Here is a 27498-nt window from a genome sequence, read left to right on the forward strand (position 1 = left end):
TCAGCAATCTAGCCACCTATTCTACACCTGCTGGTATTTCTTCATCAGGCCCAAGGGCAGTTCCACATAAAAGACATAACAGAAATACAGCCTCAAGTTACCAACCAACACCTGGAGCACAGTGCTCAAGTGGGAACCTGGCCTTGCAGTTGGTTCATTTTATGATGAAGGTAATCATATTGTTTCTGTTTTAAATATTTTATTTTCTACTCTATTTCTTGATTTATTATCATTGAGAACTGTGTTTATAATCTTTTAATATCCTGTTTCACTAACTCTTTTCTTGGGGAATTTATTAGTTCTTTTTCTTTTCTTTTTATTTCTTCTAAGATTTCTTGCTTTTTCAACTCTCTCATCTTTTTTGGTATGTGCTTTGCAGAATAAGCCCCCCGTATAACTGCCTTACTCGCATCTCATACTACTTTTAAATCTGTCTTCTCATTTAAATTAATTTCAAAATAATCCATTAGCATCTCCCCCCACTTTTCTAATATTTCTTGATCGTTAAATAAATTATCATTTAATCTCCATCTCATTGGGAAACCTTGCCCTGTTCTTAATTCCACAATAATAGAGTTGTGATCTGATGTAGAATTTCTACCTTCTTTACCTTAATAGAAAAATCTCTAGAAGTCCATACAGAGTCTGTTCTGCTCACAGTTATTCATGCTAAAATAAAATGTGAATTGTCTGGTCAGTGTGTGTTTTGTTCTCCAAATATCAATGAGGGTTAAATCGTGTGTAGCACCAGTGTAGAAATCAGTGTAGCACCAGTGGAGGAGGGGGGCAGAAGGGGGAATCGGAGAGGTGGCTCCAAGACTCTTTGCCGGGAACCAGCAGGGAGAGCACGGGTCCCCCGGTGCCCACACTCTCCCTGCACAGAAGGCTTCCGCGCAGGGAAAGTAGGCGGCGACTAGGAGTCAAAGAACTTTTATGCTGGAAGAAGTTCAAGAAATGCCCACTGACGGATTTTGCCAGCAATTGAGACAGCCACGGGTGAGTGGCTGTCCAGACAGGAAAGGTTCACTCAGGCAACCCAGCCAGGTGTTGGCACTGATTTACGCACAAGCAACCCCTAGAACCATTACAGCAATCCGTCAGTCGCTGACGTTGCTTGTGCGCAGCTCTGGAGAGACAGCACGATTAGCCAAACAGAGCCGGGAGGGACGGAGCAAGAAGCCTTGGTGCGAGGTCTGGTCAAGAGAAACCGAGACCTGGAGGCGCATGTAGCTACCCTGACGGCGCGGCTGGAGGAGAGATGGGTTCAGGATACACAGGTCAGAGCCACCCCAATAGGGAGGAAGGTTCAGGGGCTGGTACACATATTTGGTGGAAATCCCCAAGATTACAATGCATTCCGACCGGAAATCCAATACGCTTTAGAACTGCAGAAATAAGACTTTGCTGATGACGGGGAGAGAGTGGCTTACATTGTGGGACATCTGCAGGATGGGGCGTGTGAGTGGATCAGGCCCTTAATGGCGACGCGGAATGACGCATTGAAAGATCTCAAGAAGTTCTACCACGCGATGGACGCGATGTACTCTAGCGAGGTTGAGCAAAGCGTGACACGCTGGGAGCTGATGGTGTGCAAGCAGGGGAGCCAGTCCGTCAGAAACTACTGGTCACGTTTTGCGATGTTAGTCCACAAGCTTGGGTGGGATCTGGGCTCTGAACCAATGCAGATGTTGTTTGAGGGGGGTTTGTCCCCCGCGGTGAAAGACAAATTGTCCCGAGCGGTCAATGGATGAACTCACAAAGGCTGTGCTTGAGATTGGTGTACGCCAGGAAGCGCGGGCTCAGGAGAAGCGGGAGATAAGAGAGGGACGTTTCCATGACAACTGCATTCTTGAAATACCGAGGGAGCCTTCCCAGGCGGCGGAGCCAATGGAAATTGATGCAGCGCGCGCGCACGAAGTTTCAAACGCTGGCGAAGGTCGGAAGAGGGAGGGAAAGGACTGGAAAACTACCAAGAAGTGCTTTCTCTGTCAGCAACCGGGACATTTTGCCAAGGTCTGCCCTCAACGGAAGGTCTGGCAAGGCATGATGGAGGCTGCAGGCCACGACGAGGAGGGGGAGGAGGGGCAGGTGCAGGGAAAAGCCAACGCCTGGCTGCCAACCAGTGGGGCCAGCAGCCAGGCCAGCAACCAATAGAAGTGCCCCAGCCTGACCCTCCCAAGGCAGCAATAGCCGTAGAGGTGGTGCTAGAACTCCCAAACAGGCACCCGGTCAAGGTGGAGAGACTGCTAGATTCTGGCAGCTCGTGCAATTTCTTCAGCAGAGACTTCGCCCTGGAGCACCAACTCCACCTGCTGCCACTAGATTTTCCCTTGCAGGTGAACACCATAGATGGCAGGGAACTCCTGGGAGGAGAAGTGACACACCAGACACTGCCAATGCGAATGAGGGTCGGCAGGCACACGGAAACCATTGCCTTTCAAGTGGCCACGCTGGCAGGACCCCCAATAATACTAGGAATGAGCTGGCTGGCAATGCATGACCCGGTGGTGTCATGGCATCAGCGGTTGGTCACCTTTGGGTCAGCTTACTGCTCAGAACACTGTCTGGGGGGGGGAGGAGCCAAGATTGACTGTAGCCAGAGTGGTGGGGTTGGCCCTGGAGCTGAAAGGGCAGGTGCCACCACAATATGCTGATTTGAAGGAGGTCTTCAGTGAAAGGGAGGCAGACAAACTACCCCCCCACAGGCCCTTTGACTGTGAGATCAACCTGTTTCCAGGGGCTCAGTTACCAGTGGGTAAGCTGTATGCCATGTCAGATCGGGAAATGCAGGAGCTGAGGCAGTTCATTGACAAGAATCTGAAGAGAGGTTTCATAAGGGAATCGAAGGTGGTGGGGGGCAGTCCAGTGTTCTTTGTGGACAAAAAGGAGACTAATCAGCCCAGACTGGTCGTGGATTACAGGGCACTGAACCTGGTATCAGAACCCGTGACCTTCCCAATGCCCAGGATTGACGATATTTTGACACGTGTGAGGCAGGGAAAGATTTTTACCAAGCTAGACCTCAGGGGAGCGTACAATTTAATTAGGATAAGGGAGGGGGTCGAATGGAAAACAACCATGTTCACCCCCCTGGGGGCCTTCGAGTACTTAGTCATGCCATTTGGATTACAATCGGGCTCCGCCTGCTTTCAATCGTTCATGCACCACGTGTTGGGGCCCCTGCTGTATAAGAACTGCGTAGCCTTTTTGGATGACGTCTTAATCTATTTGGACAATGAGAAGCAACACGTCAGAGACGTCAGGGAAGTGCTACAGAGACTGCAGAAGCATCAGTTGTGGGTCAAGCTGGAAAAATGCCAATTTCACGCCCGGGAGGTCGAGTTCCTGGGGTACAGGTTGTCAGACAAGGGTCTAGCTATGGACCCGGGTAAGGTGAAGGCAGTGCTGGAATGGAAAGCCCCCCCCAAAACAGAAAGGATGTGCAGCGGTTCCTAGGCTTCAGCAACTTCAACAGGAAGTTCATAAAGAACTTCGCTCACTTTACAGCGCCCATAACAGATTGTCTCAGTAGCAAGAAGAAGTTCGCATGGACAGAAAGTGCCCAGCAATCCTTTGAAAGGCTGAAGAAAGCGTTCGCTTCAGAAGAGCAACTCCTACACATTGATCTGGAAAAGCCCATGAGACTGGAGACGGACGCATCCGACCGAGTGGTTGGAGCGGTCCTTTTGCAGCCTGGGGTCAAGCAGGACTGGATGCCGTGCGCCTTCTTCTCAAGGAAGCTGAGCGAGTCAGAGGAAAACAACACTGTGTATGACCGCGAACTGCTTGCGATCTACGCGGCTTTTCGGCAATGGAGACATCTGTTGATAGGGGCGTGGCACAAGATCCAGGTTTGTACTGATCACAAGAACTTGGAATACTGGCGGACCGTGCGGGTGCTCAACCAGAGGCAGATTCGATGGGCCCAGGAGTTCACCAAGTTTTCCTTCGAGATCAGATACGTGCCGGGTAGGGAAAACGTAAGAGCAGATGCTCTCTCCAGGAAACCGGAATACCTGGAGGGAAAGGGACCAGCAGAGGTCTGACACGTGTTTCCCGAAGACTGGTGGGTGTGTGGGGGAACGTTGGTTGGGAAACGAGAACTGGCAGGGCTTACTAGAGACGATGCGTTCGCTCAAGCAAAAATCAGGGAACTCCAGGATGGAAGGGAAGACCATGGAGGGTTTGAGGAAAAGGAAGGGCTACTGTACTATAAGGGGGTACTGTATGTATCGGGGGAGACCTTGAGGGGAAAGGTACTTAAACAGCTCCATGACAACCCAACAGCGGGGCACTTTGGGCAGCACAAAACCATGCTGCTCGTCACCAGGCAGTTCTGGTGGCCCAAGGTGAGGGAAGACATACGGGAATATGTACGGGGGTGCGACCGATGCCAGAGGGCAAAGAGAGAGGGGGCTGCCCCTGCAGGGTTACTGGAACCCTTACCTACACCGGGGAGGCCCTGGGAGGTGGTGTCCATTGATTTTATGACAGATTTGCCCAAGTCAAGGGGAAAGACAGCAGTCATGGAAGTAGTCGATCTACTGACAAAAATGTGCCATTTCATAGCTTGCTCACACACAGTGACGGCAGAGGAAACAGCACGGTTGTTTGTGGATCACATTTTCAGACTGCATGGGGCTCCCTCGAGTGTAATTTCGGATCGCGGGAAACAATTTACTTCCAGGTTCTGGAGGAAGCTCATGAGCTTGCTACAGGTCGAGGTGAGCTTCTTGACGGCGAGACACCCAGAAACCAACGGACAAGCAGAGAGAGCGAACAGTATACTCCAGCAATACCTGCGCTGCTACGTCAGCGAGAGACAGAACAATTGGGTAGAGAAACTAGCTTTGGCTGAATTTGCGTACAATAACGCTGAACATGTGTCCACGGGAATGAGCCCGTTCATGGCCAATTTTGGGTGTCACCCCAGGGCCTTCCTGGGGAGGGGGGAGGAAGCATGGAGTGTACCCGTGGCCGAGCAGTTTGTAGAAGAAATGGAGGCCTTGCACCAGCAACTCAAAATGAACTTGGAGCGGGCCAAGAAACTTTACAAGAGGCAGGCAGACAAGCACCGTCGGGAGGGGGAGGCCATACGGGTAGGAGACCGGGTGTGGTTGTCAACCCAAGGGTTACCCCTAAGGAGAGGGTGCAAGAAGTTGCAGCCGAGGAGGCTGGGGCCTTTTGAGGTAACACAGCAGGTGAACCCAGTGGCGTTCAAACTCAGGTTGCCGGACAGCATGAAGATACATCCGGTGATCCATAGGTCCCTAATTACACCGTACAGGGAGGGACGGGAATTTCCGGGGCGGGAGGGAGGAGTCACCACCCACCCGCAGGTAGAGGAGAGGGAACACCGCAACCAAGCCATGGAAATCCTCGATTCAAGGTGGCAAGGTCGCCAGGTGGAGTACTTGGTAGCTTGGGAGGGAGAACCCAGGTCAGAAAACACGTCAGTCCCCGCTGAGTCAATCAATGACAGGTATCTGGTGGAAGAATTCCAGTTTGTTCCAGGATAAGCCAAAACCACTAGCGAGATTCTGGGAGGAAGAATTTGGAACCACAGACAACGAAGGGGACTTTGTGGGTTTTCCGGCCTCCGAAGAGGAGGGAGGAGAGGTGTCACAGGGAGAAGAATCAGACTGGGAGGTCCACCCTGTGGGGAGAGATCGGAGCGGGTGGGGGACTGGTTTTGAATCCCCAGGGGATGGTGACAGCTCCTTCAGGGGATTCCCCGCATCGTCGGCCGAGGAAGGAGATGAGGTTGTATCGGAAAATCTCTCCGGGGGTGGAGGGGGCCCTAGGGAGAAGGTGGATGTCAGGGAACTGCCATCGGAGCCAGAAGGAGAGGGAGGGCTTCAGAGGGATTCCGGAGAGCATCCTGGGAGGGAGAGAAGCAGCACATCTTCTGGGGAAGGAAATCAGCGTAGCACCAGTGGAGGAGGGGGGCAGAAGGGGGAATCGGCGAGGTGGCTCCAAGACTCTTCGCCGGGAACCAGCGGGGAGAGCACGGGTCCCCCGGTGCCCACACCCTCCCTGCGCAGAAGGCTTCCGCGCAGGGAAAGTAGGCGGCGACTGGGAGTCAAAGAACTTTTATGTTGGAAGAAGTTCAAGAAATGCCCACTGACGGATTCTGCCAGCGATTGAGACAGCCACGGGTGAGTGGCTGTCCAGACAGGAAAGGTTCACTCAGGCAACCCAGCCAGGTGTTGGCACCGATTTATGCACAAGCAACCCCTAGAACCATTACACCTGGTTATATTGTAGCCATCCCGTGAAACCTCATTTTATATCCTCATACGGTTTTAATTCCACCCGTTCTCCGTTTTCACTAAAATAGCTTCATAAGTTACTCTCTTTCCCTCCATGTTTAATTTTGTTGTTGTTAACATTTCATTCAGGGATAGCCACCAAGGTGTAGTTCTCTCTAATAAATTTTTATTCTTGTCCCATACATCATACAAGGCCCTCCTAAATATATGACTTGTAAAACCATTGTGTATTTTCGCCTTGTTATACCATAGGTAGGAGTGCCACCCATATCTATTATTATACCCTTCTAGATCCAGCAAATTGGTGTTTTTCAAAATTATCCATTCTTTTATCAAGCACAGGCAAGACACCTCGTAGTATATCTTCATGTATCAAATATCAATGAGGGTTAATTTGCCTGTTATCTGAAAAAAGGCATTGGGTATTGCTTTTTCTTATAGTCGTATCCCATTCCAGGGAAGCTACAGTATTCATATCTCCCATCAATATGATATTTCAACTCATATTTTCCAATAGAATTTCTTCAAGGCCAGTTTTTTCTCATTTGGTGCATACACACCTACTGTATTGGCAATATTTTTTTCTCCTTGTGATGATATTTGAGTTATCAATATTCTTCCTTGTTCTTCTTTGGATCCAGTTCAGGTTTTATATACATTACCACGCCTCTCTTCTTTGTTGCATCAAAGGCTACAAAGTCCTTTCCCAATCTTTTATTAATCAAAATCCTTCTATGTTTCTTCACAATGTGTGTTTCTTGAAAGCAAATCACATCCAAATTTAACTTTTTAACCACATGTTCAATCTTGTTCTTTCAGTTTTATTATTAAGTCCATTTACAGTCATTTTGTTCTTTGTTTATTTGTCTCTTGTCTCAACCTCTGTTGGTTCTTCTTCCTGTCCTGCTTCCAAACCAAATGCCCTTTCTCCTGCTAATTCTTTTTCATATTTTCTCCAGAATTAGTCTGCTTCAGTGGGATCCCAACACCTTTGTTTTCTTCCTTTATGTGTAAAAGATTGTGCATCAGGCTATACCCAACAATAAGGGATTTTGTTATATTTCAGTGTATCTGCCAAATATTTGAAATTTACTCTTTTCTTTAACAACCTCATCAGGATTTATTTCAAGATTATTATTTTCTGCTTGACGATCTGGATATTTTTCTAGTAGTGAATCTGTATTACTCTGTTCTGAATTCTCTTTGCTAAAAAAACCCAAACAGTCACTCAGCAGTTTTTTTGGGTTTTTTGCTTTAGCCTATCTAGATTTCACATGAAAATTTTTGTCCACTGCCACGCTAACCATTTCTTCTTCCAATACAATCAGGTTAGCAAGTTATTTTATTATTTTTTCACTTAATTCCACCATCACATCTTCTGAAATACCTCTCAGACCTTTTTGATCAGATCTTTTTGATTTAATTCCAAAATGGCCATCCTATCTAGAGCCTCTTCATGAATTTCACCACTTCAGTATCTTCCTTCATCCTCTCTTGTGTCAGGAACGTGCCCCCCCAGAGTGCAGGGGAAGAGTTAGACTCAGAAATCGAAATAAATGAACAAGGGACAGACTCTGCAGATGAGTGTTGGCTGACAGAATTTAGAAAGGGCAGTTCAACTCCCCTTCCCGGGGAAGACTCTATTAGCTCTCAATAAGAGGAAGAGTTGGAAGGCATCCAGGGCACTGCTAGGCAATCAGCAGATAAGCAGAGGTCTGCGTTTGTGTCGAGTGAGAGTGGGGAGAGTTGAGCTCAGCCTCTCAGTCCCCATTCTAAGCAACTGGATAAAATCAGAGAGCAACAGAAGGGTAAGAGGGGAAAGGTGGGAGTTTGGCATCCTTCCTGCTATGGGAGGGGCGAAACTTGTATTGGCCACAATTTTATCAGCAAAGGGGAAAAAAGGAAAGGGGAAAAAAAATCTCTTTCCCCCCTCTTTCCTCCCCTCTCTCCCTTCTTCCTTCCTCCACTTCCCCTCCTCCTTTTAAAGGTTCAAAATAATAAATAATTTTTTCAGTTATTATTTGAAATAACTAAATCATTTTAAATAATTATACTAATATTTTAAACTTTAATTCTCAATTTCAATATGAAAAGAGAGAGGGGAAAAGAAAAATAAGTAGAAGAAAGAAAAGAAAAACTTACCGTATTTTTCGCTCTATAGGACGCACTTTTTCCCCTCCAAAAATGAAGGGGAAATGTGTGTGCGTCCTATGGGGCGAATGCAAGCTTTCGCTGAAGCCTGGAGAGCGAGGGGGGTCGGTGCGCACCGACCCCTCTCGCTCTCCAGGCTTCAGGAAGCTATCCGCTAGCGGTGGGAGACCCAGCTCTCCCACGGCTAGCGGAGACCTTGCCGGCACCCAGAAGCTTGGGGCGCGCTGAGCTCCGCACACCCCAAGCTTCGGGATTGGCGCAGCACTCCGCTAGCCATGGAAGAGCCGCACGAAGCCGCGCGGCTCTCCCATGGCTAGCGGAGACCTTGCCAGCACCCAGAAGCTTGGGGCGCGCTGAGCTCCGCACGCCCCAAGCTTCGGGATTGGCACAGCACTCCGCTAGCTGTGGGAAAGCTGTGCGGCTCTCCCACGGCTAGCGGAGACCTTGCTGGCACCCAGAAGCTTGGGGCGAGCTGAGCTCCACACACCCCAAGCTTCGGAATTAGCGCAGCGCACCTGGGGGGGAAATAAAATTTTTTTCCTTTATTTCCCCCCCAAAAAACTAGGTGCGTCCTAAGGGCCGGTGTGCCCTATGGTGCGAAAAATACGGTACTTTTCAATACTTGTAATTATATCAGAATGCCACTAGATGGTGCTCTGTCCTTTCTTTTGGGAAAATGTTCATTAAAAAATGAAAAGTAAAGTAGAAAACCCAGTTATCATTTTTCCAGCCACACTGTTCTATTATGTTTCCGTCCTTGTTCTCTTACTCTGCTTTCTCACACTTAGCTTCCCCCCTTATCTGTTATTTTGATTTCTTATTTCCTGTTTTCCTTTGTTCTGCTTTTTTCAGTGATTATTTGAGGAAGTCTGCTGTGGGTCTTGATGGTGCTGTGTGTCTGTGCTCAATCTCGGAGCTCCCATGGCTCCCTGCAAAGCTTTGGGAGCTCCCAGAGAGCATCCTTTGACAAGGCTGGACCCTTCAGAACCGAAACTTTTCCTTCAGACTTTTTTTGAGAAGGTGCTTTAACCGTGCTCCCTTCCCATCTCCTCGCAGCAAGTGGGCTGTTCAGGACGAGTGGTCTCCATCGTCCGCCATTATCTGCAGTCGACCTGGAAGTCACTAGTTATTAGGTTGATAACTGCTAGCCATCAAAAGTTTTCTCTGCTCATTTCAGGAAGCAATCTTCAATAGTCATGAAAAAGCATCTTCTATTATTAAACTATGAAGCAGAGGGAGATTGAAAGTTTCTTTTCTTTCGAAGCCTCTAAAGAGTGTAAGAAGAGCTTGTTGGATCAGGCCAATGCTTCAGGAAGCATTGTCTAGTCTTCAGTATTCATGAAAAAGCATCTTATATTATTAAACCAAGGAGCAGAGGCCTCTTAAGAGCATAAGAAGAAGTTGCTGTATCCAGCCAGTGACCCATCTAGTCCAGCATGCTGTTCTCACAGTGGCCGTTTAAAAACATTTTTAAACTGCATTAGGCTATTGTCATAAAGTCTCCAAGAGACCCCTGAAAGAGAAAAGCAAGGACCCCTGCCAAATCTCTGCTGAAAAGGTGTTCCACAGTATGGGAGCGGTGACACTAAATGCTCAACATCCGGCTGAGGCGGAAGACACCATTGATGGAATCTTTTGAGGAGCTGGAGATGGTGTTCATAAGTGGTTCATGTTTCACAAGCATACAGTAAGGTTGTTAGTACAATAGCTTTGTAAACAAGCATTTTGGTTTCCCTGCGAAGGTCCTCAAACACTCTGCACGGGAGAAAGCTTCACTTGCAGAGCTCAGGCGATGCTGGATGTCAGCCCTTGTGGAAAGATAGCTGCCCCGGTAGGAGAAGTGAGCAACACTTTCCAATATTACACCACTGAGTTGGACTTGTGGCGCTCTATAGGGGTTGTTTTGTGCTTGTTGATGCATCAATTTGATTTTTTGGATGTTGTATAATATGACAAGCATTTCGTAAGCTTCTGCGAAGATATTTAGGATGGTTTAGAGGTCCTCCTTCGAGTGTGCACACACTACGCTGTCATCAGCACCTGAAGCTCTTTGAAGGAAGTTATGGCAACCTTACTCTTTGCTTCAGCGTACTCAGATTAAAGAGCTTTCCATTTGTTAGATATATAATTTCTACTCTGGTGGGGAGTTTCCCTTCGACAAAGTGTTGGATCATGGCAATGAAAATAATGAATAGAGTTGGGAGATAACACAACCCTGTTTAACACCTGATCACACTGTGAATGGTTCACGTTGAGAGCCATTGTTATCTGCGATTGTTGCTGTCATATTATCATGGAGGAACCGAATGGGATACAATCTATTTCAGAGAAACAGACCAGACAAGAAAGGAGGAGGAGTGGCGTTATATGTCAGGGATGTGTATACCTGTGAAGAGATCCAAGATTTAGAACCTCAAAGCCAAAGTGAGAGCATCTGGGTCAAAATTAAGGGAGAGAAGAATAACAGTGACCTCATTGTGGGAGTTTACTATAGATCCCCAAGCCAAACAGAGGACATAGATGATGCCTTCATGGAACAGATGGCCAAGCATGCAAAAGGAAGGGAGATAGTAGTAATGGGGGACTTCAATTACCCAGATATTTGTTGGATGTCAAACTCAGCCAAGAGCATAAGGTCAAACAGATTCCTCACTGGCCTTGCAGACAACTTTATTGTCCAGAAAGTGGGAGAAGCAACAAGAGGAACAGCCATTTTAGATCTGGTCCTAACCAATGTCGATGACCTGGTTAATGGGGTAGAAGTGGAAGGATCATTAGGCACAAGTGATCATGCTCTTCTGAAGTTTACTATACAGCGGAAAGGAGCAGCCAAGCATACTAGGACTCAATTTCTTGACTTTAAGAAAGCCGACTTCATAAAACTTAGGGAAGTGGTGGGTGAGATCCCATGGACAGTAATACTAAAAGGAAAGGGAGTTCATGATGGCTGGGAGTTTGTTAAGAGGGAGATAGTAAAGGCACAACTTCAGGCAATACCAATGAGACGGAAACATGGAAGGTGCCTAAAGAAGCCAGGGTGGCTATCTAAAGAACTTTTAACTGAGTTAAGATTAAAAAAGGATGTGTACAAAAAATGGAAAAGGGGGGAAACCACCAAAGAGGAATTCAAACAAATAGCCAGCACGTGTAGACACAAAGTCAGAAAAGCTAAAGCACAGAATGAACTCAGGCTTGCTAGAGAGGTTAAAAACAACAAAAAAGGCTTTTATGGGTATGTTCGTAGCAAAAGGAAGAACAAAGAAACAGTGGGGTCACTCAGAGGAGAAGATGGTGAAATGCAAACAGGGGACACAGAAAGGGCTGAACTCCTCAATGCCTTCTTTGCCTCAGTCTTCTCCGATAAAGAAAACAATGCCCGACCTGAAGAATTTGGAGCAAATGATTCAGCAGAGAAAACATAGCCCAGAATAACTAAGGAGATAGTACAAGAATACTTGGCTAGTTTAGATGTATTCAAGTCTCCAGGGCCAGATGAACTGCATCCAAGAGTATTAAAAGAACTGGCAGATGTGATCTCAGAACCACTGGAAATCATCTTTGAGAATTCCTGGAGAACAGGCGAAGTCCCGGCAGACTGGAGGAGGGCAAATGTTGTCCCTATTTTCAAAAAGGGGAAAAGAGAGGACCCAAATAATTACCGCCCAGTCAGTCTGACATCAATACCAGGGAAGATTCTGGAGCAGATCATTAAGCAAACAATCTGTGAGCACCTAGAAAGGAATGCTGTGATCACCAATAGTCAGCATGGATTTCTGAAAAATAAGTCATGTCAGACTAACCTGATCTCATTTTTTGACAGAATTACAAGCCTGGTAGATGAAGGGAACGCAGTGGATGTAGTCTACCTTGATTTCAGAAAGGCATTTGACAAGGTGCCCCATGATATTCTTGTAAAGAAGCTGGTAAAATGCGGTCTTGACTATGCTACCACTCAGTGGATTTGTAACTGGCTGACTGACCGGACGCAAAGGGTGCTCATCAATGGTTCCTCTTCATCCTGGAGAAGAGTGACTAGTGGGGTGCCACAGGGTTCTGTCTTGGGCCCGGTCTTATTCAACATCTTTATCAACGACTTGGATGATGGACTCAAGGGCATCCTGATCAAATTTGCAGATGACACCAAACTGGGAGGGGTGGCTAACACCCCAGAGGACAGGATCACACTTCAAAACGACCTTGACAGATTAGAGAACTGGGCCAAAACAAACAAGATGAATTTTAACAGGGAGAAATGTAAAGTATTGCACTTGGGCAAAAAAAATGAGAGGCACAAATACAAGATGGGTGACACCTGGCTTGAGAGCAGTACATGTGAAAAGGATCTAGGAGTCTTGGTTGACCACAAACTTGACATGAGCCAACAGTGTGACGCGGCAGCTAAAAAAGCCAATGCAATTCTGGGCTGCATCAATAGGAGTATAGCGTCTAGATCAAGGGAAGTAATAGTGCCACTGTATTCTGCTCTGGTCAGACCTCACCTGGAGTACTGTGTCCAGTTCTGGGCACCACAGTTCAAGAAGGACACTGACAAACTGGAACGTGTCCAGAGGAGGGCAACCAAAATGGTCAAAGGCCTGGAAACGATGCCTTATGAGGAACGGCTAAGGGAGCTGGGCATGTTTAGCCTGGAGAAGAGGAGGTTAAGGGGTGATATGATAGCCATGTTCAAATATATAAAAGGATGTCACATAGAGGAGGGAGAAAGGTTGTTTTCTGCTGCTCCAGAGAAGCGGACACGGAGCAATGGATCCAAACTACAAGAAAGAAGATTCCACCTAAACATTAGGAAGAACTTCCTGACAGTAAGAGCTGTTCGACAGTGGAATTTGCTGCCAAGGAGTGTGGTGGAGTCTCCTTCTTTGGAGGTCTTTAAGCAGAGGCTTGACAACCATATGTCAGGAGTGCTCTGATGGTGTTTCCTGCTTGGCAGGGGGTTGGACTCGATGGCCCTTGTGGTCTCTTCCAACTCTATGATTCTATGATTCTATGATTCTATGAATGATGTTATCTGGGCAACCAATTTTCAGACGGACAGTCCACGGGGCATTACGATTTACAGTGTTGAAGGCCTTAGTCAAGTCAATAAAGGCCATATACAGGCAGGTATCCCATCAGGTCCACTAGTGTCAGGGAACTGCCATCAGCTCAGAGGCGAGAGGTGGAAGGGCAGTTGGGTTACAGGGAACCTCCGAAGATCAAAGATCGTGCAAAGCAGCTCTTCCTCCAGCAAGGGGGGAAGCCCCGCCTCCAGTGGGGAAGGGGTCCAGGGATCGGAAGATGTTAGAGAGAGCCGCAACACCGAGCCTGAGCAAAGCGGGGGGGAGGCAAGTCCCCCTTTGCCAGCGCTCTCTCTGCGCAGTCAGTTTACGCGCAGAGAGGGGAGGAGAAGGATGGGGGTCAAAGACTGTTATGCTGGGGAAAGTTTAAGGACCGCCCACTCCCAGATTCTGCTAGCGACTGAGCAGACATGGACTTGAGACGCTCTGCACTGTAAATGTTTTTGTACAGATAATACAGCCTGGAAAAGACCGGTGAGAGTCTTGCCTGTTCACTCTCGAGAACCACGCAGGCATATAACAAGTGGCTTTGTTGTTTTTCATTTGGCTAATAGCTGTTAATAACTTTCCCCGATTTGGAGATACTGCAAGCTCATCTCTAATTTGTTTTTGTGGAATTTGTGAGAGGACTTCAGTAGCTACAGAGAGTTGTGGTTAAGGAGATGTTGGTAATGTTCTTTCCATCACAGTGCAATAGCTTTTTTATCTTTTAGAAGTGTGGTACTGTCTGTTGAGCATAGGGGGCATATGCCATGAATTAGTGGCCCATAGATGGTCTTTGTGGCTTTAAAGAAACTCTGTGCATCATGAGTGTTGGCTAAGTGCTGGATCTCTTGAGCATTTTTTTATCCACCAGGTGTTCATGGGCTGCAACAATGGATGTTTTTATTTTGGTCCAGTGTTCCTCAATGTTATCAGGGAACTCCGAAGGTAGATGGTCCTTAAGAGTAGCTTGGAAGCAATCCCACTTAATGGGATCTTGAAGGGTTTCAGTGTTTATTTTGCACCTTGGTTTCCTTCCTGGAAGCCTGCGTTGAGGTATAATCTTGATAGCCATTGCGGACCGTCTTAATCAGTAATCTGTCCAGCAGTCGTTGGCACTCCTCATAGCTCTGGTAAGGAGCACATCATGGCAATCTTCAGCTTGGACAATTGCATTGTCTAAGAGGTGCCAGTGCTTCGACTGAGGGTGCCTCGATGATTTAAATTTACAGTCGGACCTTGGAAGTTGAACGGAATCTGTTCCGGATGTCCGTTCAAATTCCCAAAATGTTTGAAAACCAAATCGTGGCTTCTGATTGGCTGCAAAAAGCTACTGCTGCCAATCAGAAGCCACGGAAGCCCCGTCGGACATTTGGGTTCCAAAAGAACGTTCACAAACAAACCGGAACAATCTCTTTCGGGTTTGTGTCATTGTTGCGTCATATATATATTTGTCAAAAGTCTGTGTTGGTAATAACAAGGTTGTGCACTGCACATATAGTCAAAAGAAAGATTCTGTTCTGGTTGCTGTTGCCAATTCCTTCTTTCCCAATAGTCCCAGGCCATAGATCGAAATCTTGCCCAACTCTTGCATTAATATCATCCAGGAGGATAATATTATGCTCCTTAGTGGTCTCTGATAGGATGACATCCTATCAGAGAGTAAAATTTATATTTAATGTCTTCATCAACATCCCGCGTTGGTGCATAAGCACTTAGAATAGTAGCCTGTTGGTTTTTGGTGAGTTGAAAGTCGTTCATTAATGCCGGTAGGGACTTTTTAAAAAAACTTTTATTTTGCTTTAAACAGGTACATGTAAACAGATACATATAAATATAGACAACCAAAATTACAAAGGAAAATTTCTTAATAGTAATGGGAAAAAACTACAAAAAACTACAAAAAAAATCGAAGTACATGACATAAGCAATTATGGGAATAAGAAAAGAAAAAAGAAAAAGGAAAAAAAAAGAAAAAGGAAGATGAGCCAAAGCAGGAAAGCTTATCTATTGTACACTTCCGTCAAGTTCACAACAGATCATTATTCTTATCAATTAACTCTATCTGCATTCCAAAGGAATCCCTCATCTTGGTATCAGGGAGCATTTCTCTATGCGGTATCATGCCGGTAGGGACTTTTGACAAGAGCTTCACAAGATTGTTTTTGATAGCAAAGCCTACTCCATGTATTCAATGTTCTTGTTCAGCAAGTGAGTGTTTTAGTATCATCATTATGCTGTCCAAGTCCTGAGACTCAATGAGCATACACAAGAGCTTCTGCAGAAAGATTTGTGTTACAGGGCTCAGATCTTGGAACAGCCTTTTATAAACACAAAAGAAGTGTCACTGTTTTGATACAGAAGATTTGTAAAAAATTACTCTTTCAGATATAGCATTATTGTGAAGTTCAATTAAAAACTCGCCTTCCCGTTACACTCTTTGATTCTGGTGCTACCAGTGTAAGTCTCCAAATGGGGAATTCTGGGAGTTTTGCAGGATAGGACAAGAAGGCACTTAGGCCCTTCAGCATGTACACCAGGGGCTGAGCTAATGAGCTAATGACCCTTCACAATAATTAATATACAATCCAGCACAATTCTGTGTATCTTAACTTAGCTTTAATTACATAATAATGAAAGTTTTCTATTACAAATGCATGATCATAAACATTACAACTGCTTTATATGGACTAGTTAGCTTTGTAATGCTTATCAAATCGTTCTGAAATAGCTCTTAATATATTTCCTGGCCTTTTTTGGTGTTTATCCCGAAGATTTTCAATTTCAGTCTTTGTCTGTTGAAAGAAGAACAAAGGAATATTGTGTTATATCAATATATTGCAAAATGGATATTCACAGTTATTCATATCTGTGAGGAAAAAGCTAAAGGAATCAGAACCATTAGAATAAAGAATCCAATTTTTTCCCAGTTACAGATGCGCAATATGACAGCCCTTGTCCCACAATCCTCAAGAGTGACTTTTTCAGCATGGAGGGTTGGGCAAGAGCAGCCAGGGCCAGGAAACCCCACTAGGAAACTGTTCATCTCTCCGTGAATCCAGCCCACTGTCTTTATGTTTTTTTTACCAAGAGCACTGTATGAGAATGGCAGAGATACAACCAAACATAAGTGCCTTGAGCTGCTTGGTACGTATCAGTTTTCCTGCATGGTTGTTACCTCCAGTTATGTGAGGAAAACTGCAGAAATGCGATTGAGTTATATTTCACTATGCTGAGTGCTATTTTTCCAGAAAAAGAGGTGCCTGAACTCATTCGTTCTCTTAGAATGGCAATGGCTGACAGGGCTAGTGAGAAAAAACAGTCACCTCCTGGTTCCATTCCTGAAAACAGCACAGCAGGGCATGGGTGAAAATAGCAGAGTAGCATGGTGTCACATTCACGTGCAGAGTTGCAAAAAGTCACACAAACATCATAAGTTCTTCAGTAATAGTTTTATTGAGGCTTAAGAGCGTACAGCGCTTACTGGGTCCCCCACTGGGGAGGGGGCTTGGAGGAAACCTCTGGGGCAGATTCTGGGGCATATGGTGGGCAGAAGAGGTCCTGTTGCATGAGCAGTTCTTTGTGCAGCACTACATAAAATGCATAGGTTTTTCGTGGTCTCAACAAGTTCCGGAGAGGGAAAGCTGACTGATGAGCACAATGCACAAAAGTCTATATAATAAACCCTATATCTGGTCGTATAGAATGAGCAAGTCAATAGGCAGAATACAGTTTAGAGCTGAAAGAGAGAACCCAACAGGAAAACAATATTCTGCTTTTTTACTTCCTTGTGTAGAGTTCACTTACTTTTTCAGCCAGCTCTCCAGCTGTTATATTTGGATCATATGGGATTTTTCCTGCTCAGTTCCCCTCCATGTTGGGGTTCCTACCACTTTTATAGATTATAGCTATCTTTTAAATCTAAGAAAAAACTTAGCAAGGACAGGCAGCAAAACTTTTGCAGATCAGTGTACACTGAATAAACTCTACTAGAAAGTAGTAAAAAGATATTCTGTTTCTAAAAAAATGTATATAATTATAAAATCTTTATTGTCTGAAAGCAGATTTCTTGATACTCACTTGACTTTCCAATGTTCCTGTATGCTTCACAAGCATTTTGTGTAAATATAGGGATGATGGGCTAAAAGAATAAAATCAAAAATCAAAATCAAAAGGTAGCTGAGAACTGGAGAATTACTTCACCCCACCCGCTCCACCTTTATTTTGGTTAAGGATGAGGAATAATGCTCCGCATCTGGTATTGCAATGACAAGCCTGATGTAATTGACTTCAAATTGCACATGCTGTCCCCCAGATTTTCAAGAATTGAAGAGGGAAAAAAGCTATTTTTCTTTTTAAATGTAATTGATTACAATAGCTTAAAAAAAAAAAAAGCAGTGGTGGGAAATACTTGGAACTTCAGATATCATTTGACCCCCAAACAGGGGATTTGCCATCCTCAACTACTTGCTAGATCAAGGATATCAACACATTACGTCTTATCTAGGATAATCCTGAAGGCAATGCAAATTGCACAAAGATCACTCACCACTTTTGCCTCCAAAGCTATCTGAGCGAAACCTGTGCGGTTACCCCACATTATGTTGTAGTCAGTACTGAAGTTTCCTTCTCTACCTCCACCAGGGAAAATGCCCAGTGAATGGCCTTTCTTCAAAATTTCCACACATTCAGCTTTATTGAAATCTTTCAACCCGGCTGCATCTAAAGCCGTCTTCCATCCTGACAAAATAAGACCCAAATAGAAGAAGAGTGTGGCTGCAATACAAGTGTCCAAAGATATTGCACTATTATGGATCACAAGCATAGCTCTCTGCCAATGCATTTCAACTAGGATTTCATGGAGGGGGACTTTATGCTAATTTCGCTTTTGTTCAGATGTTCTAACAGTAGGCTTTTTGGGGGAAGCACATTAAGTGGGGTTGAGTGCTGAGGTGGCCACCTTTTTAGACATGTGTTCCTCAAGTCAAGTTTGTAGTACATTCAAGTTTGCATTATGATAAAAATACAGTCCATAGTGCTTGCTGCACCACCCAAATCCTTTTGGACTGCAGAGCTTTTGGATATAGTATATACACAGAGAGAGAGATAAACACATGGCACAGAGGAGGCTTTGCTGGTGGAAAACAGCAGAGATTCATCCACAGATATATGGGTAGAGAATATATGCTGCATTAATGAACCAGTGGAATACCCCCAAAGAGCACACTTTGGGCTCGGTCCTTCCTTCCTTCCTTCCTTCCTTCCTTCCTTCCTTCCTTCCTTCCTTCCATGACCTTTCTGTGGTGTCATCAGAGGAAGATGATGTGGGGGGAGTGGCAGTGGAGAGCCATGAACACTACAACAAGGGTGCCACATGTGTTTGATTGCAGTGTCACATGGGGGCATAAAAGCTGTGTGTGGGAGTGCTTGATTGGCCATGTGTTTGGGTGGGGCCATGCTTTCTGGGATCTGTGTGCAGATTTGGTAATAGGTTGGACTAGCTATGAAAGCCACGGACATGTCTTTGGGGCTTCACTTGGGCTTCTGCTGTTTTCCTTAGCTGTAGCTCCCACCCCGTCCCAGCTGCCACCTAGTGGGGTTTGAATACAGAGGATTTTGCGCAGCTGGTTTGCTAGTGCAGATGCTCCCAAGCAGACTCCCATAATTTGTGTTGTTCTTTCCAGTAACGAATATCCATCTTTACTAATTACTGAATTTTGCAAACTCTTTGTACTTGAGGAAATCAACAACTTAGAGATGCATTTTCCTAAATCTTGTCCTATTCTAGTATTAAAGTCAGCAGCAATTATTATATGAGAGCCTCCAGTTACAGCATAGAAAGCAGATGTCACATTATCCAGATTCCTTCAGTTCTTAGATCCCTGAGGAAGAATGTAGACAAGTTGTACAAGAAAGCATGAAATTTCTGCATGGAAGCACAGGAATTGTCTTGCAATTACTAGAGTAAAAGAAGAAGAAGAAGAAGAATCAGAAGCACTCTCATAGCTGTTTTGAGGTCAGGTCAGGTTTTCCTGCAATCTGTGATCAGGGGCCAAAAGACCCAGGTTGACATGCTGTATTGGAAACATAGCCTGATTCAAATACGATGCCTGAAACATTATTGGGAGAAGAGGTTGTTGTAAATGGCCAAAAGCAAGCCTGCAGTTTCCAACTTCCTTTTTTGTGAGGACTCTTGCTGATATTTCATGTGTTATTTTTCACCTACTTGCCTGATACGCTGTTTTATATTTTATAGCATTGTTTTATATCTTATAGCTTTATTTTATACAGCGGAAAAGCCAGCAAAGGAACCCACAGCTTGGCACATGCAACAGGATGCGTCGTACAGCTCCCACAACGTTACACGGTGTGACTTGCATGGTGCCAAAACGGTTAGCTGCCATGCAGTTGGGGTAAGAGCCAACAGCCAATGGGAGCAGGGCCCCTGGGAGTGCCACGGGCTCTTCTGCTGTGGGCAGCTTGGTGCGAGTTCAGGAGCGAGCGTTGGAGTCCGGGGAAGAGCCGCCTGCAGCAGAAGAGCCCGCAGTGATGAATGCATGCTGATGAATGCATGCTGGACTTGGATCCTTCACCTCCACCTGACAGTATTGAACATGTGCCACATGCCAGAGACCCTGTGATATCAGAGCATGTCAACCTGGAATTTCTGGGGCTCCAAAGCAAGCAATACATGCTGCATAATTAATGCAGCATGGTGCCAATGGAAGAGCTTTTACTCGAGCAGCACTAGGATTCAATAATGTAAACAGAACATGTTATTAAGGTTTGTGTATTACATCATGTTCCTATCTTATACACATCTTATACTGGGAGAAGCCACCAGCAAATGGAGGTAACACACTTGTTACAACACCTACCTTTATACCTTAGTCAATAACTGGTCTGTGACCCAATATATTCTTAAGTGCTATTGTAGGTGTGACTTCATAATCTTTAATGGGCAAAACCTCTTAGCGGCAGACTCCCTAGGATTATGTCTTTTTTCACAATACTTGCTTTCTTCATACAAATGGCACACTCATCAGTCTCTTTAAAGCAGCACAGAAAGGGATGTGTCTCCATAGGGGTGGAAATTAGCCTACGAAAAAGTGCACCAGACAGGACTTCTGCTGCATCCACAGAGAGGTGACTGAAGCAAAGGGAATTTAGACTTACCAGAAATGTAAGTAAAAAAAATTATTTGTCACTTCCTGTGCAGGAGTCAGCAGAGAGAGAGAGAGAGAGAGAGAGAGAGAGAGAGAGATGCTGTCTGTGTGTGTCTCTCTCTGTGTGTTTGTGTGCGTGTAAAAACTAGTTGTATTAACATCTTAGCCTGTTTCCACACTGTCAACATAAAACCCACAGCTTGGCACATGCAACAGGATGCGTTGTGCAGCTCCCACAACGTTACACGGTGCGCCGTGCATGGCGCCAAAATGGTTAGCTGCCATGCAGTTGGGGTAAGAGCCAACAGCCAATGGGAGCAGGGCCCCTGGGAGTGCCACGGGCTCTTCTGCTGTGGGCAGCTTGGTGAGAGTTCGGGAGCGAGCGTTGGAGTCCGGCGAAGAGCCGCCTGCAGCAGAAGAGCCCGCAGTGCTCCAACAGGCTCTGCTTGTTTCTTGTACTGAGGCTATCCACTCAATTTAAATTATGTGGTGCGAACACAACACCGAGGATGATGGAGGGTGGGGAAACAGTGAGCTGATGGGTGGCAGCATTTTGGAATTCACTGCAAAGTGCCTCTTTCTGGGGATGTGAAGTGGAATAGCAGCATTGGTGCCAGAGAAGAACAGATGCCGATGGCCAAACCCTATTTTCACTGCCTCTAGAACTTCTTTCCGGTTGGGTTATTGGGGACCATGCCACAGTACACAGCCATTGCATTTTTGTCTACAAATTATTAAGTCATCTGAAAACAGACCTTTACATAGCTGAATTGCATATTTTTTATTTTACTGTCTCTTCACTACATCTTTCAACAAAAAAGTATGGGTAAAGAGATAAAATTGATAAGGGTGTGGGGGCTTTAAACTACAGCTGTTTTGCTTCCAATAATAGCTGTTTTATAGGGAGGAATTTAATTTCTGCTTCTCAGTGTTATAATATCGCAAAAGCTGTAAGTGCATAATTTCATCTCCGCAAATAGAGAACATCCTAGCTGTGTTTTAAGTTGACAATGTGGAAACAGGCTAAGATTTTCATACAACTGGTTTTTACACACACATTCAGACAAGGCAGAATTTCTGTCTCTCTCTCTCTGCTGACGCATGCACAGAAACTGACAAATAACATAACTACTAGCACATTTGCAAAAGTAAGCAAGGATCGTTTGTTGAGATTGCAGGGGGTTGACTAGACGACCTGTTGGGCCCCTTCCAACTCTACAGTTTATGATTCTATGAACAAAACCTTTTACTTACATTCCCGGTAAGCCTAAATTGCCTTGACTTTGGTCACCTCTCTCTGAGAGCAGAAGTCTTATCTGGTGCTCTACTTTTTCATAGGCACATTTCTACCAGTATGGAAACACATCCCTTTATGTGGAGGTTTAAAGAGACTGATGTTGGTGTGCCATGTGTATGAAGAAACCAAGCATTGTGAAAAAGAGAGAAGACATGGGGAGGCTGCTTCTGGGAAGTTGTGGCCATTTGTAATCAACATAAGTATGGAATCACACATATAAGAACATTCATAATGCACAATAACATATTGCATCACAGAAAACCAGTTCTTGACTAAGGAATAAAGGTAGGAATTGTACTTGCAACACTCTGTCTGCAATTCAGTCATAGAATCATTAAGAACAAATATCCATGGCTTGTAAAAGCTAAACAGAACCAGAAAACAAAAAAAACACATGTATCTTATCTTCACTAGTCACTTCATGAATCACTTGAAGAGTTAAAGCTGATTAAAACTCATTAAAACCACTTTGTTGTTTAGTCATGTTTGACTCTTTGTGACCTCATGGACCACAGGAAGCCAGGCACTCCTGGCTTTATCTGTCTTCTAAAAGGCAGATAAAAACCACAGGCTTTCCCGAGAGAGATGTTGCCTTGCAAGCTGCTGAGTCCCTTCCAGGCACTGTTCTACTTCATCGCCTGACGCCTGATACTCCTGAGAATATGCGGGAGCCCTGTTTGCTCCATGGTTGCCATGGAGACCAGGACCTAGAGGTTTTATGGTCAAGAGCCATGTGTTGCAGCTTTTCTGGTCTTTGAACTTGTAGGAGCATAGAGACTGCTCTATTAAAAGTGGAGGTAAAGAAGAAAATACAGTTATAAAAGGGGAAATCAGTGAAATTTATAAAATATTCGTAGAAATGGAGGATCAAGAATGTAAGGCTTGCGTCTCTCCCCCACACACGAGATGACTCCGGCAGTTAATTGTTTATGATTTATTGGTTCATCAAAAGCCCCGGTTGGAGCTCTGCTAATTTCAGTCTTCCTCCAATGACATAGTTGCTGGAACTGAGCTCCGCCCCCTTTTTCCCCAGCAAGGGAAGGGAGTGGAGAGGATCTCAGCTGGAGCAATGCCAATAATGAGAGACTGACTGCATTCCTTTGTCTCTCGCTGTAATGATTGAATAAACTCATTAGTAAGAACTCTTCTTGTTTTTCTCTGCTTCTTGCTGCCACCGGGGGAGGGCGAGGGATAAAATCCCCCAAAGCCGGACAATAGATATAGATATAGATATGTAGATGTAGATAGATATGATCATCATCATATTGTAAACCGCCTGATGAACTTCACTTTTTAATGAGTCTGTGACTGAATTGCAGGCACTGCATGACAGAGTAAAATGGACCAACGTATATGTATGCGATTACTGCTCTGACTTAACTGACAAATGCATGCTGGACTTGAATCCTTCACCTCCACCTGACCGTATTGAACATGTGCCAGATGTTATACAGATCTTATACACATCTTATACTGGGAGAAGCCACCAGCAAATGGAGGTAACACACTTGTTACAACACCTACCTTTATACCTTAGTCAATAACTGGTCTGTGACCCAATATATTCTTAAGTGCTATTGTAGCAGCACTAGGATTCAATATTGTAAACAGAACATGTTATTAAGGTTTGTGTATTACATCATGTTCCTATCTCATACACATCTTATACCTACCTTTACCCCTTAGTCAACGACTGGTGTTCTGTGACCCAGTATGTTGTTATATGGCTGCTATTGTAGGTGTGACTTCATAATCTTTAATTATAAATGGGCACGACCTCTTAGTAATCTTTTTCACAATGCTTGGTTTCTTCATACAAATGGCACGCTTTCTCTCCCACCCATAAAGAAGAAAAACCTGCAAACAGGTGCACTGTATGTTGTGGGATATTTCCCAAATTATTGTCTCAGATCATTGTAGAATCAGCCAAAAGATGTTTCCCACTCCCACGAAAGAGGGAGGAATTCACTTTTTTCCATCCTGCGTCACAGCTATCAAGCACCATCTTGTTCCGCTCATTTATCTTTGTCAAGTAAGGTAAGCAGTAAGGTTTACAGTCGTACCATGTCTGTTCAACTTCCAAAACATTTGAAAACCAAAGCAAGGCTTCCAATTGGCTGCAGCAAGCTCCTGCAGCCAATCAGAAGCCGTGGAAGCCCCACTGGACGTTCGGCTTCCCAGAACGTTTGAGAACTAAACTATTTGAAAACCAAGGTACAACTTATCTGAGACAAACCACAGCAGTGAAATTTAGTTTTCCGTGGCTCTTGGGGGTGAGGAACTAGAGCACTTATGGCTTTTTCAGGTATTACTTTATCCTATCACACAGCTACCTATCACTATACTACTACAGTCTATTTTCTCATACCATTAAGTTGAAAAATGTAGTGAAGATAGAGTAGAATCAAAAATATACAATTCGACAATGTAAAACTAATGGATGTTAAGATGACTTAGTAAGTTGAAGACAAAAATATGATGGCTGAGTATTGTGGCATGATCTCCAATAACCCAACTGGAAAGAAATTCTAGAGGCAGTTAAAACAGGGTTTGGCCATCGGCATCTGTTCTTATCCGGCAGCAGTGCTGTTTTCCATTTCACATCTCCAGAAAGAGACATTTTGCCATGTATCCCCAAATGTTGCTACCCTTCAGCTCACTTTTCCACCCACCCTCAATCTTGTTCTGTGTTGTGTTTGCACCACACAATTTAAGTCGAGTGGTTAGGCCCAGTATAGGGAACAATTGTGTAGCAAAGTTAGTTTTTACTTTGGGGGCAGAAAGACACAGAAAAAACAAACTCTACAGTTGCTACAAGAAGTCGCCACTCTCTGAGCCCAGAGAGCATTTTGACTTATAAAGTCCTTGATGAGGCAAAGTTGACACAGTAAGAGCAAAGTCCAGTTGTTAACGAAGACCTGCAATTGCCAGAGTTCTCTCAGTCAAAAGTCTTGCAATGTGTCCAAATTCCTTCAGATTAAATCTTCACAAAGTTCTCCACTTTTTAACTGGATCATTCCAACAGTCTCCATGTCTCTCTTTAGGGGGCAGGGAACCATTTATGCAGACTCAAAGAGAAGTAACCCTTTGTGGTTCGAGGACCCGACCCCCGCGCGGTGGAAATGAACACACAGGGACACGTGATTATGGTTTATGGGCATGGAAAAGGCCACAACTTTATTGGTTACAGCAGTGAAAAGGTATTGGCTTAGGCATTGGATGTCTACCACAGGGGTTGAATCACCAGTGGGCGGAGCCTGTTGATGATAATACAACTATAGGCCCCCCCACTGACGTCACCGGGGGTCGTGCCATGGCCTCCTGCCAAGCAGCCGGGGAGAGGGCTGGCGCCTGAATTTAAAGTCCGCTGGTTACGCCCCCCAGCGGCACCTGATTGGGTGCCGGCTGGTGGGCGGGCGCCAGCCAGGTGAGCCAGGTGAGCAGGGGGCGGAGGCCCCCTGCCGGGGGCGGAGCTCGGGCTCCCGCCCACAACCACTCCCCTCTCTTTCAGGAGGAGAGTCTTTCTCACTTTCCTTAATACTTCAGCAGTGGAATGAAACCAGCTTGCTTTACATCAAATAAATGATGGAGTCATACATTTGTAATGTTGTACATCCTCATGATGGATGCTGGAAAAACAATACGTCTACTTGGCAAGTTACAGTGGGGAAAACTAGGAAAATATTAAATCACATGAGATTTCATGTAATCATGAATGCTTCTGGGATGACAGTTCAAACTAATGTACTGCATTTTCTGTTTTCCAGGTAAACAGTTGAAAAAAATACCATCACAACTGAGGAAATTTTCACTTCATATATTTCTTTCATTGGCATACACATGGTGCTTCAGATTAGGAAACCATGAGCTGGTTTTCTCAAATTCTGGAAAACTGGATCAGTTTTTCTTATTTGGAAGAATATCGGACCTCAGTGGTTCACCCTTTGTGGTTACTTAAGCTTCTGATTTTAATTTATTCACCATTCATATGTACGGTTTTGTATCTCTGGGCTCTCTCATTTGTGTTACATATTTACAAGAAGATGAATAACCAGCAAGAAAGTGATGTTAGCAAATTTTGGGAGAAACCAAGGAAAATTATTGCTCAAGTTTGTGATATAACTGGAAAGATATGGTATGGTGAGTAAGCTTTCTTTCATTCCAATAATTCAGTCTTATCAGCTCCTATACTTTCATAGGATTGAGCATCAGAATTTCAGACTTGAGGCACTGGAAGAATAGTTGCTACAGTGCATCAGGAGTGGACCTCTAAACCCACTTCAGAGTCACCACAGCTCCAAGCTGGCCTTGGCTCCATATGGATCAAAAGAAAGGCATGGAATTTTTTTTAGGTAATAAGCAATCAAAACGAAAAACAAAACATATTATGAGGTATGAAATTAAGATATATTACAGAAGAAAGGGTCAGCTGGTGGCTGCATAAACACCATACATTTAATCACATTGAAAGCATGCCTCCTCTCCAAAAGAAACCTGGAGAATGTTGCTTACACCTCACAGAGCTATAATTAGCAAAGCTCTTTAAAAATAGTTTCATGGATTGTGGCAAGAGAAGGGGGTTGGGTTTAAACGTGTAGTGAGTACGCAGCGAATGTAATGAGTATATCATCGTGCAGTGAGACTTTGATGGTGCCATTTTCCAGAGCATGGTAAACCACTAGGTAACTCTGAAACATAAACTCTGGACACAAACCATGGAATCTGCCAGCGCAGGATGTGGTGATGGCTGCTAATTTGGATGGACACTGTGAGAACTGGATGATGGAATACAGAGAGCTTTGGCTTGACCAAGAGGATCCATCTTATGTTCGCATCGCTTCCCAGAGTGATGTTTCTTTAGATGTTGAAGCATAAATCAGAAATACATTACTAAAACCAAGTTTGGGTCATAAGGATGAAACCCTGTGGCTACTTAGGACATTGGTCAAGGGTGCATCTGTCTGGGAAACTCTTTTCTCACTTTGTATAAAGTGATTCAGAGAATGGTCTGAAGATATGAGTATTATAACACATCTAAATGCTTAAAGGAGGTTGAAAGAGTGTCACAGTTTTAGCTTACTCAAAGACTAGGCAAAAATGTTTTCTCCTGCACCCAAAAGTAAGCAAGGAAGGAATATTCCAGCAGAGGAGAATACCATTTGTTCTGGGATCACAACAGAGAAAGTCTTGATCTGTATAGATGACAAACTAGCATCTAGAACACTGAAACATATAGGAGAGGTTTTTACCTGATCTTAAATTTCAGTTTTCTGAACCGCACTGTTTTCTTCCAATAAAAGATTGCAATATTTCATTTATTTTTCACAAAGTAATATTTATTTGTGGCATTTTGTATTGTTTCCAGGTTATGAAGTTATTGGCATGGAACATCTCTGTAAAGGACCAGGGATTATTGTTTATTATCACTCAGTCATTGCTATTGACTATTCCTTTCTTGTCGCTAAACTTTTTAAGGAGGCACAGAGAGAGTGCTTTTCAGTCATTGATAGAGGCATATATCGGCTACCAGGTAAATTATTAAATTCAAATCA

General features: G+C 44.6%; 2 protein-coding genes across 4 annotated transcripts in view; one reads left to right on the forward strand and one right to left on the reverse strand.

Annotated features, from left to right (window-relative positions):
- The window catches only part of LOC310682498 (DGAT1/2-independent enzyme synthesizing storage lipids-like), a 21509-nt gene extending 2277 nt beyond the window's left edge, over window positions 1-19232 (reverse strand). The window contains exons 1-2 of the mRNA XM_083451442.1: window positions 18033-19232; window positions 17564-17624 (exon numbers count right to left, since the gene is read on the reverse strand). Coding sequence (XP_083307568.1) covers window positions 17564-17624; window positions 18033-18326 — 355 coding nt within the window. The 5' untranslated portion in view covers window positions 18327-19232. The remainder of the gene's footprint in view (window positions 1-17563; window positions 17625-18032) is intronic.
- Window positions 1-27498, forward strand: part of LOC310682447 (DGAT1/2-independent enzyme synthesizing storage lipids-like) — a 44178-nt gene that overhangs the window by 12978 nt on the left and 3702 nt on the right. Inside the window, exons 1-4 of one of the 3 annotated variants that reach the window (XM_083451340.1) lie at window positions 128-170; window positions 10206-10254; window positions 25714-26086; window positions 27312-27476. In XM_083451340.1, the coding sequence (XP_083307466.1) occupies window positions 25810-26086; window positions 27312-27476 (442 nt within the window). In that variant the 5' untranslated portion in view covers window positions 128-170; window positions 10206-10254; window positions 25714-25809. Of the gene's footprint in view, window positions 1-127; window positions 171-10205; window positions 10255-20483; window positions 20667-25713; window positions 26087-27311; window positions 27477-27498 lie in introns of those variants that run through there. The other 2 variants (XM_083451338.1, XM_083451339.1) reach the window with 2 other exon arrangements.

Source organism: Podarcis tiliguerta (assembly GCF_965153285.1).
Source record: "Podarcis tiliguerta genome assembly, chromosome: 7".
Taxonomy (NCBI): domain Eukaryota; kingdom Metazoa; phylum Chordata; class Lepidosauria; order Squamata; family Lacertidae; genus Podarcis; species Podarcis tiliguerta.